At 62.8% G+C, this 11523-nt stretch overlaps 1 protein-coding gene across 1 annotated transcript; it reads right to left on the minus strand.

The window, feature by feature from the left end:
- Positions 1-3450: 3450 nt before the first annotated feature.
- LOC117649488 (signal transducer and activator of transcription C-like) lies at positions 3451-9753 on the minus strand. Its single transcript, XM_034392356.1, has 5 exons — positions 9643-9753; positions 9347-9468; positions 9078-9244; positions 7795-8039; positions 3451-3477 (listed from the first exon to the last, which is right to left on the minus strand). Exons 1-5 carry the CDS (start codon positions 9715-9717, stop codon positions 3451-3453), a joined length of 636 nt encoding a protein of 211 aa, XP_034248247.1. The 5' UTR covers positions 9718-9753.
- Between the last annotated feature and the right edge of the window lie 1770 nt (positions 9754-11523).

Below are 11523 nucleotides of genomic sequence, written 5' to 3' on the forward strand. Positions count from 1 at the left end.
AACAAACTTTATTGTCTGAAACCACACAAAATCCTTCTTCACATGCGTTCACTACTACCAAAATATAGACACACAACTCTTTACAAAAATCACTTGGTCTCCAGTCTTGAAAGTCTTAATGCCAATCGCCGCTTTGGACTTTTTTTCCAAAGTGGGCTGCTTCAGTCGGAGGAGAAAATGGAGGTAGCTCAAACCACACTGGGTTATATATCAAATGAAATTTTCGGCATATCGCGTCCCGGTCGGCATGCCCGACCGACACGAGCTCGTGGTAACATATTTTTCACGATTTATAATTCTTGTTTTTTGATGTGCTGGAGGAATTTGGGAACAGCAATCCAACTGTGTGAACTTAGGAGCGGCTTGGGGTGGTTCCTTGAACAATGACAGCCGCAAACAAGTGATGCGAGTTTGTTCAGTGTGGTCGTGCTTTTCGACCCCCGTGTTCTGTCCCGGTCACCGAAGCAGCCCTTGCACCACGCGTCTTACAGTATGGGGGTTGAGAATTCACTCTCCGAAATGCTTCGCTCAGAACGCCAGCGCGGAGACGTGTGTCGCTTCACACGTCGTCGCCCTCCCATCCACGCCACGCCCTAAGGATCTCGCGCTCCGCCCCGCCCCGCCGGCCGGCCTGGGCCCGCGGCCACCGGAGGCGCTGACGTCATTCCCAGATTCCCGGGAAAATGGCTGTATAGTCGGAATGCGCGTGCGGTTGAAGATTTGAGTGACGCACGCAGGTCGGGGAGCCGAGCGCTGCCGAGCGCCGAGCGAGACTCGGGCAGCGGGCGTCACTCTGTCAAAATAACGTGTAGTTTCCCATTCAACTTGTTTTCTTGATCCGTGTGTTTTCCTTCTTGAATAGCAAGAACGAAATGTTTTCTGCAGTGAATCTCCTCAGAAAAGAAGGGGGCCCAGGGTGATTGCGTAGATTTGGGGGATAGTACACCCCGGAGAACGTGGGGAGAGGGGGAGAGTGTTGCTCAAATTCACGAAGCCTATTTTTTTCGCAGTGTGTGGTGGTGAGAAGGGAGAGTGGTGGGGGTTTGCGTCGCGGAACCGAGTGCTAGAAGCGTGTCAATGGAATGCAGCAGCGGTGCAGTCCTGCACGCGGCCGTGGCGCGGTGGCGGCGCGGTGGCGGCGCGGTGGCGTGCGCCACGGCAAGGCGTGCGTAGAGCGTGCGCTGCGCGGGGAGGCTGCGGGAGCTGCGGGTCGCGGGCTAGGTCGCAGGCCAGGCCGCCGCCGAGGCAGGAACACTGTGCAGGAACGGCAGGGTGACTGAACGACGTTCAGAACAAACGTCGTCGGATGTTACGAGCGCGACGCGGACGTACTTCGCGACTGGAGGAAGTGTTTGTGTCGACACATCCTGCGTGTCCCGCTCGCTGTGCGGCCGCGGCGCCGCGGATCCGCGCAGGGAGATAGGCTCCTGTCATCGACATCAATGTTGCTAAACATTTCGATATCGCCCCCCACCCCCTTCCCTCTACAGTTTCTCCAGATCCGCTCCCATTCACGGGTTATCGCGGCGCGGCGCAGCGCGCTTGTGACTCTCGGCGACCCGCGGCGACCCCGAGTAAAGCTAGAGGCTGCACCAGCGGCGGCAGGGCGGCAGGGCGGCACACTGATTCACTCCTCATTAACGACCACATTTAGATAAGGACCTGGCTGAGCGCTCGGCCTGGTGCAGCCGGGCCGTCGCCATATCGCAACCCTTTCCCGCCCGACCGTGGCGACATCGCAATAACGCTATTAGAAGTAATTATTAATATAAATCACCGCCAGTCGCAGTCAGTCCAGCCAGCCCCCGGTTTCACGAGCGGGGCGCGGCGGTGTGGCGGCGCAGCGGCCGGGGGCCACTGATTGGCCGCCGATTGCGGGGTGAAGGCCCCACCGCCGCCGACGCCACAATGTGCAGCAGGACAAGTAGTAGGACCGCCGCCTGGTGCAATACGTCGTGGACGTCGTGGACCTCTTCGTGTTGCCTCATCGGGGGAAATAGTGGGCACCCCGCCGTGCCGTGCCCTGCCCTGCCCTGCCCTGCCCTGCCCTGCCGACGGCGGCGGAAGCGCGCGCCGGATCGCGGCGGCCAATGGCGGCCTGCGCCGCGCCCCGCCGACCAATCACGGCCCGCCTGCAGGCTGGCCAACCACGTGGCCGCGTGCAGCCCGTGGCTAAACCATTTCGGGGGACCGCCAGGCTACGCCAGGCCGATGGCCAGGCCGATCCCCGCGCCGGGCCGGTTGTGTTGCCATGGTCGCAGTCAGTCTCGCGGGGGTCGCGAGGCCAGCGAGGCGCACAGCGCGAACAGCGCAGGGGAGAGTTTCTCCTCTCCTTTCCATTGATGCTCCGCGATAGGTTGGTTGCCAAGGCTGGTGCAAGGCCGGCCAGTCGCCCCAAGGCTGCGTCTCGAATGTTCCGCGAGGCTACGTGCCGAGCAGGCTGCCGCCCAGGGGGTCCGCGTCACGGAGGGGGCGGGGGCGTGGGCGTGGGCGTGGGCGGGCGTCGAGCACCTCGTCGCTACTGCGCCGCCACGGCAGGTGGGGCGTTGCGCGGCGTCGGCGGCGCGGTGGGCTGCTCTGCATGCTCCGCCTGCTCCGGGACGGCGGCTCGTGCTGCTGCAGGCGCGGCGGCGCGGTCCAGGTGGTGGTACAGGATCATGTCCAGGTTCTCCTTGACCTTGATGTCCCTGGGCGCGCCGTGGCCCGGTCGGCCCCACAGCATCTGCCACGTCTCGAAGTGCTGCCGGCTGCGCTCTAGCTCATCTGCCCGCGTGGCCTGTGGCAGAGTTGACCGGGGTTGAGGTTCAAATCCCTTTATAAAGGAGTTCATCGCGGATGCGGTTCGTTGGGACCTACCTCCATCTGGCGCTTCTTCCTGTCGACCTGCGCCGCCAGGTCCCGCCAGGTCTGCTCCTTCTCGTGGCTGCGGGCGAGGAGAGCGGGGAGGCTTTAGGGGATTTGAGATGTTTCGCGCCTCGCCGGCGGGGCGGGGCGGGGACTTACCTCACTTCCTCCTTGACCTTGGTCACGTTGGTCACGTCCGTGGTGGGCAGGTGGGCGCGCGCTCGCGGCCGCGGCAGGGGCGACAGCGGCTCGTCCAGGGGGTGGCGGCGGCGGTCCAGCAGCGGCACCAACTCCACGCCGGCCTGGACGGGCAGAGCATGTGACGTCACTGATCAGTCATCAGTCCGCATGTCCTCGCCCTGTTCTAATTGAATTCATCTGGGACGCGACTGCGACCGGGGCGAAATAGGCGGACATGAGATAAGCCCCGAGTGGCACTGCCACTGGCAGCCGACCGGACCGGACCCGCGGGCAGAAAGGCAAAACGTAGACAGCCCCTGGCAACTCCCATGCCCGGGCTGTCCACACGCTCGCCGCGCTTTTCCGAGCGCCGGAGCGCTGGCGACGCCGTTCCGCGACATTTTAAATCGCAGAAAATATTGAATATCAACTATTAGAAACATATGATGACCTCTAGGCGATGTAAAATTTCACGCAGAATCGTTTTCTGTACTCAGTTTGCCGATATAATGAACGGATGTGGAAATAAATGCGAAATAAGATAACGCTACGACGCCCGTTTTGCCCGCCGCATATTTCCCTTTTGTTAATGCAAAGAAACTATAACATTTAGAGACAAACGGGCACTTGCAATCGAAAGGTCACACTTTTTTCCTTGGATTTTTCACTATGGAATGAATGCGAGTCCGCTGAAACACTTACGGTAACTCAAAGAACGTGATTGATGAATTAGGGCAACATAACCTCTTCATCCCAACGCGTCTTTCTTTCTCGACCTTTTTGATCGTTCCGCTGGACTCGCCCCGTGTGGCCCGAGACCTGGTAAAGATGGTGTTATTTTGGCGTTCTTCGGACTCCAAATGTACTTCAAATTAACACCAAAAGGACACCATAAAAGCACGCTAAAATAACTCCATAATTACATCGAATGCATTTGGTGTCAACGCGGCGTTATTATGGAGTTTTTTTAGTGTAAAAAGGCTCGTTTTTTCACCAAAAGAACGCCATAATAATACCAAAGCAGAGGACAGCCATAGAGAAAAATGACAAAAGAGAGACGGCAGGTGTTGATCCCCAGATCTGCGACTCGGAAGTTTCGTGCGGAACCGCTTGGCCAGAGCGAGTCCGGGAGGACGAGCCGCACGGCAGCTATATGTCGTGCGTTGTGCCGCGCTCGGACTTGGCCCGAATCCCCGCGGCTGGAGCCCAATCTTGTTTCTATAAACATGAACTCGTACAGTGTAGCAGACCATTACAGGTCCTGTCATGTTTATAGAACATAGAACTGGAGCCCAATCTTGTTTCTATAAACATGACGGAACCTGTAATGGTCTGCTACACTGTACGAGTTCATGTTTATAGAAACAAGATTGGGCTCCAGCCGCGGGGATTCGGGCTAAGTCCGAGCGCGGCACAACGCACGACATATAGCTGCCGTGCGGCTCATCTTCTCGGAGTCGCTCTGGCCAAGCGGTTCCGCACGAAACTGCCGTGTCGCAGATCTGGGGATCAACACCTGCCGTCTCTCTTTTGTCATTTTTCTCTATGGCTGTCCTCTGCTTTGGTATTATTATGGCGTTCTTTTGGTGAAAAAACGAGCCTTTTTACACTAAAAAAACTCCATAATAACGCCGCGTTGACACCAAATGCATTTGATGTAATTATGGAGTTATTTTAGCGTGCTTCTATGGTGTCCTTTTGGTGTTAATTTAAAGTACATTTGGAGTCCGAAGAACGCCAAAATAACACCATCTTTACCAGGTCTCGGGCCACACGGGGCATTCATTCCATAGTGAAAAATCCAAGGAAAAAAGTGTGACCTTTCGATTGCAAGTGCCCGTTTGTCTCTAAATGTTATAGTTTCTTTGCATTAACAAAAGGGAAATATGCGGCGGGCAAAACAGGCGTCGTGGCGTTATCTTATTTCGCATTTATTTCCACATCCGTTCATTATATTGGCAAACTGAGTACAGAAAACGATTCTGCGTGAAATTTTACATCGCCTAGAGGTCATCATATGTTTCTAATAGTTGATATTCAATATTTTCTGCGATTTAAAATGTCGCGGAACGGCGTCGCCAGCGCTCCGGCGCTCGGAAAAGCGCGGCGAGCGTGTGGACAGCCCGGGCATGGGAGTTGCCAGGGGCTGACGTAGACGAGGGAAGTTTGAGGTCGCACTTTGGAGGGCCGCCTCATCGTTCTCTTCGTTTTGCACCGACCGCGTGGGTAATGATAAGGTTTGACGAGAATCAAGAGGCCGAAAGGAAAAAGACAAGCGATCCATCTATGTTTCTCGGCACATCAGATGACCGACATGTTCAAACCGGTTCCCCCTGCCCGGCCCTCGACAGGCCCTCGATGAACTGCTGACTTTGAAACATGTGAGAGCAAAGCAAAGCGGGGCTGCCCATTCGCACTGCTCATGACGCGACGCGGTCGCGCCACTCCACTGTTGCGCCCCACGCGACATCGCGACAGTATGACGATGGCTGTGGCCCACTGTGGGGCCCCGGGGCCGTTCGGCCAGCCCGCCTGGTCCGCAGTCCAGGGGATCAGCATCCATTGCACCACCAGGTCAGGGTGTAAAGTCCCGTCCCAAGCGCCGCGGATTGGACTAGTCTGCGAACTACGGTGGAACAAGGCCACGGCCTATCATCTATCGTCCCTGAGATCTCGAGATACGCAAAACGGCGACCATTTCATTTTCACCACCACCACCACTACCGGGAAGGGGGCCGCGTCAAGCAATACTACGCACAGCTTTCGTTTCTCCCGCTGTCAGCTCCAACCCCAGTAGCTTCGGGGGTACACTGGCATGGCCAGCTTGGCGTCGGCGGCGACCGTGTGGGTCGCGCCGCGCCCAGCACGCCGCCTCGCCGCCTCGCCGGCCCTGGCTCATGGCACATGGCCGTCGTGGTGGTGCCCCCTCCATGGCCGTCACGGCCGCGACGAGCCTTGGCCCGGTAGCCCGGTAGTCTCGCCTCGCGTCGCCCTCGCCTGCTTCGCCTTCGCCTTCGCCTTCGCCGTGCTCTGCTTTGCCCCGCCGCGCCGCGCCGCCGCCATGCCGCCTTGCCTTCCGCTCGCCCCGCGGTCTATTCAAACGTGTCGGGGTCACGGCGCTTTTTGGCGGATCGGCTGGATCGCGGATGGCGCGCGAGGCAGCCATTTCCACGGTCGACGGCCGCCGCGCCGCCGCGCCCGCGTTCGCGATCCTCTGCTTGGGGGCTTTGCTTCGCGGAACGCGGCGGGCAATCGAACGAAGCGAATAAGCCAGAGCCAGCCTCAAAGGACAGGCTTTCGGCTTCCGAATGAATGGCGGAATGGCGCCGACCCGACCATCAATCTTCAGACCGATTCCGAGAGTCGTTTTCGTCGCTTTGTCTCCCTCGCACTCATGGGGCGTCCCGTGTAGGTGCGAGGGCGACAGAGCGACGACAACGACCCTCGGAATCAGTCTGCTTGACCGCGGACCGCGCAACGCAAATCAAGTGTGTGTATCAGCAATCAGTACCCCGGGAGTGAAGTGAACGGCCTCCGCGGCGCCGCGCCGGGCCCGGCACGGGGCTCGGCACACTGTGCTCGGCACTCGGCACGGGGCCCGGCACGGGGCCCGGCACGCCGATGCTGAGCAGGGCTGTGCTGCGCGCGTGAGGAGCGTGAGGAGTCCCGTCGGGGTGCGAGGAAGACACAGCGACGAAGTGCTGTTCCTGTTCCACGATGTTCGGGGTCAGCCTGCGGCCCCGCCAGCCCCGCCGGCCCAAGGGCAGGTGGCACCGCATCACGGCCACTAGCCGCGAGGCCGCGAGGCCGCGAGGTGCTTGCCCTGGAAGACTGGCGGAGGGCGGCTGGCTCCGACAAGGGCCGACAAGGGCCGACAAGGGCCTAGGCGGCCGAGGCCTAGGCAGGCACAGACAGTCGCATTGGCTCGTCTAGGCTAACTGAATCCGCCCTGAGGCGGAGTGCGGTGCTGCCCCCTTAATGAAGACTTGGTCTCTCTCTCTCACTCCCTCTCCCGCTCCCACGCAGAGGCAATGAAGGAACGGTTCGGACTCCGCCATTACCTCCACCAAACGAATCGCTCCGCCACAACGGCCAGCTCGCCCAAGTCTTCAAGTTTTCAATTGCGGGACTCGTTCAATTAGCTCGATAGGTTAATGATGATTCGCGAAATGAGAGGACCCCTTTTTGTGGGAGCCGAGCGGCCGAGGCCGACAGAGAGACTGTCAGAGACTGGCCGGCGGGGTGGGGGCAGCGCGGCCCAGCGCGGCGGTGGCAGTGCGGTCCTCGCCCCGCGGCCTCCGCGCGGCCTCCGCCAAACTTGCGGGCGATTGTCATGAGTGAAGGACGCATTTATACCAAAGCACGCTGCACGCTCCGGGACCTTCGAGGGCGTTTTTAGAACTGCGGGACACGGCGTCAGGGACGCCGCGGAGGCCTGGGGGCCGGGGCAAGGCGGGGGAGAGCACGGCGATGACAGGGCACGGGGTGCCGTGGAGGCACTTCCTCCAGGAGGACGGGACCATCGATTCGGGCGCGGAGCGCGCCATGGCACTGCCATGCAGACTGCTGTGAAAAGCAGCGTTTAGGGAAGGGGGTCGCGACATGCCCGCCAAAGCTGGGGCCTGGGGACGTGACGTGGCTTGGAGACAAGTCGGGGGTTGCGTGGGGCGTGGGGCCCGGGGCCCGGGGCCCGCTGGGGCCGCCGCCAAGGCCTTGCCACGCCGCACCAGGTACGGGGGCTCCCCTCAAGGACGCCGCCGAGGTACTCACCGTGCTCTTCGGCGCCGTGTCCGCCGACGGGGCGCCCGCGCTGCGCCGACGGCGCACGTGGCCTTGGTGTGCGTCCGTGTCGTCGCGCTCCTGGTGGCGGTGGCCGTCCTGGCTGTCCTGGCCGTCCTGCTGCTGCGCGGCGCCCCGGTCGTGCTGGTGCTGGTGGTGCAGGGACTTCTGGTGCTGTTGCTGCTGCCGCTGCTGCTGTTGCTGCTGCCGGAGTCGCTTCTCCTGCACCATGCGGTCTGCCAGACAAAGCCAACGGACACCATCACCTTTGACAGGCCTCAGACGATCCACACTCTCCCTCCCTTCGCCGGCAGCCAGGCAGCGACCCCTTCCGGCCCCCGTTACGGCGTTCCGTCCCGGCGTTCCGGTGCACCGTATGGGGCGCCTTGACGCCGGCACAGGACGGCATGCACGGCACGGCACGGCACGGCACGGCACTGCATGACGCGGTCGATGCACCCGAATGCGATGCGCGCCGTGTGTGCCGTGTGCCGTGCGCCGTGCGCACAACACGCTAATGTCAACACAACGCTCCCTCCCCTCTATCGCACGCATTTAATGCTGTGTGCCTCGGCCCGATAAAAACGGAAACGGAAGTGAATGGATATGAATGAAATTGAATGGGCCCTGCCGCGGCCTGGCCGTGCGGCGCGGAGGCCCCCTTCGGCGTAGGCCGGCGGGCGGCGCGGGAGCGCGTTGGGCTGCCTACCCGGCCGGTGGCGGGCGCTCGGGGACCTCGGCGACGCTGCCGGCCCGCCCGGCGGGTAGGCAGCCCAACCAACACGCCGCGCCGCACCCTCCCGGTCTCCAGGAGCGGGGGCCGGGGGGAGGGGAGGGGCGGTGCCTTACCTAACGCGTTCCGCCCCAGTGCGGCCCGCGGCCCGCGGCCCCAGCCACGCCTCGCACGGAAACGCGACACGAGACAGGGCGATCGGCCGATCTGGCGACACTGATGTTAGCACTGTCAACACGCTTCATAGCTGCATGGCTGCAGCGACACGTGCCAGCGCCAGCCACGTGCACGCGAGAGCCGCGACGCGCCTTGGCGCGATGCGCGCGATGCGCGCGATGCACATTGCTCCCAACCGAGCCACACCCACTATGTTCACTATGTTCACACGGCGAGAAGCTGTTCAAGCCCGGAACGTAACGGGCTTTGAGCGGGATTCTGCCCTTCTTTCTCCTTTTACCGAAAACTCGTGTCATGCCAGAACGCAACGCAACGTGGAGCGATGTGGCCACTTCAAGACACTCCCGGTGCTCCTGCTGCTCACCCAGGTCGCGGCGGTACTGCTCCTGCTGGCGCGGGTCGGTGCGGTAGCGCAGCAGGTTGTCGACGGCGCGCCTGTCCGCCTCCTGGAACTGGAACAGCAGCTGGGGGTCGCAGCGCAGCCGGCGCGTCTCGCTGCCGTTGACGGCGTGGCGGGGCTGCGACGGCAGCCTGGGCAGCGTGTGGCAGCCCGACGCCCCCGACGCCAGCCCGGCCGCCAGCGTGGTCGTCGACGGCGGCGTCGAGGCCGTGGCGCCGGGCGAGGTGGCGGGCGGCGGCGACGTGCCGTACAGCGTCTCCAGCTGCAGGGCCTTCCGCTTGCGGATCGTGTCAGGGTTGGGCGCGCCGCCGCCGGGCCGCCCCCATGGGCTGTACGTCAGCAACATCTCTCGGAGCTGCGAGGGCAGGTCATGTTTCAAGTTCAGTTGAAAGGAAAGTTTGCTCACGTTCGGACGCACCAGGGTGCAGTTGCGGGAAAATGCGATCAGTTTGAACTGTCTCGGTTCTATGTTTTCGTCCTGAGAAACGCGTGTCGTAGTCCAGCGTCCAGTCAGCCAGCGGCAACTCACCTGCTTCTGCTCGTGGGCCTTCTTGGCGAGGAGCTGCTGCTGTCGGCACCGCCACACGTCCAGCCCCTCCCGCATGAGGCGCGTCTGTGCCTCGCGGCGTCGTCGGGCGGCAGTCAGGGCCCCCGCGACATCCATCGCCCGGGCGGCGCGGCCCGGCCCGGCAGGCCCGGCCAGGCGGCTAGGCCCAGCAGCAGCAGCAGGGCGGGGCGCGTCCGGAGCAGGACGTCCCTCCCCCGCGCGGGACGGCGCGGCGCGGCGCGGCCGGGGTGGGCGTGGTTCGCGACCCTGCTCTGGCCGTGGGATGACGCGACGCGACGCGGACGCAGCGATGCGCGGCAGGAGCGGCGGGAGTCCGATGGCGCCTTGGTCGTCGCCGTCGGCAGGAGCAGGATCGGCGGAGGCGCAGCGACGCGCAGCGAGCAGCCAAGGCGAGGCCCGCGTCGGCCTCTCGGCGCCCGACCCGAGTCGACTCGCGCGCGGTGCGGCGTGCGGCGTGGGAGGCACTCTTTTGCCCGGCCGCGGCGAGGGGCTCGGGGGCCTCGCCGGGGCCCTGCGCTGCCCTGCACTGCCCTGCGCGGAGCAGCGGAGCATCGCGGGGGCGGCTTGGCGGCGGGGGTGCCTTGGCGGAAGCGGCCGAGGGAAGACGGAGGCACGGAGGCGGGGGTGCATTCAACCCCCGCGCCGAAGTAGGCCAGTTTATTATATTCCGAGCATCCCCCTCCCTTTTGAGGCTATATAGCAGCAACTGCTTGTCTGGTCTTCTAGCCCGGGGATGGTCAGGGGTGTGAAGGGTTGCTTTTGAAAGGGGGTGGGGGAGGGTCCAGACAAGCACACCCATCGTGCGCAGCCACGCTACCGCGCGCCCCGCGCAACGCCCAAAATGCACGCAACGCGTCCAAGCCCCAAGCCCTCGCCGCGCCGACGAACCGAAACTTGGTTTGTCTCAGCAGCAGTTTGCCGCTGCCGAGTTCGGCACGAAACCGGAACCGGAAGGGGAAGAGCGGTTGCCCGACGTGCTGCGCTGCGTGAGAGCTCCAATTAAATTTGCAACTTGGAGTCGGCCGACGCGATCCCGTATTCAGTCGCGTGTCTGCGTGCGCCGACTGATTGGCGAGATCCAACCACTCTGCTTAAATACATTTCGCGTGTCGAACGGGGTGGTGCCTGCCCGTCCTGCCCTTCCCCCTCATACCGGTGCGGCGGCCGGCGAGGCAGCCCGGCCCTTACTTCCGCGCGCACGGTGCATGGTGCCCGATGGTGCCCCTGCCGTTTAGCGGCCCACGCCGGTAGGGGCTGTAGGGGTCTCGGGACGGCCGAAGGCACCGGAGGCAACGAGCAGCTACAAGGAATGCAAGCTTTGATTTGTTGGCTAGGGATCGATGTCTTGCCCCGCCCCTCTGGTTCCACCCGCTGCCATGCAAGGCGCCGCGCACGTGTCCGCGCGTCCTTGCTGCTCGTGCCCAAGAAGGCCCTGCGGCTCCTGCAGCCTGCAGCGGCCCTCTTGGGCGGGGCGGCCGATTGATACCGAAGGACCGTTTCGTCGCTCTGTCTCTGTCGCACTCATGGCGTGTGCCACAGGCGTGCGACGGAATCGCTGGGCTGGTCGGCGTCGGCGGCTTCTCGCCGAGTGAGTGTAGAGTGTAGTTGCGCCACACTCGCGCTCGAAAAAAGAGAAGACGATCGTCTGTTCGAGTGTTTATTGCCCTTAACTGCTTGTTGCGGCCGCCGTGCTGCCGGCTGCCGAGCCGCCGTGCCGTGGGGCGTGGCCGCTGATGACGGCTCCGGATGGTCCCCGCCCGGCCGGCGTGCCCCGCGCCCCGCGGCTCCAGGCTCGCCGTCGACGTTGAGCACGCCGCGAGGCACTTGGAGGGACCACGGCTC

This window comes from Thrips palmi, unplaced genomic scaffold (assembly GCF_012932325.1).
Source record: "Thrips palmi isolate BJ-2018 unplaced genomic scaffold, TpBJ-2018v1 HiC_scaffold_4, whole genome shotgun sequence".
Taxonomy (NCBI): Eukaryota; Metazoa; Arthropoda; class Insecta; order Thysanoptera; family Thripidae; genus Thrips; species Thrips palmi.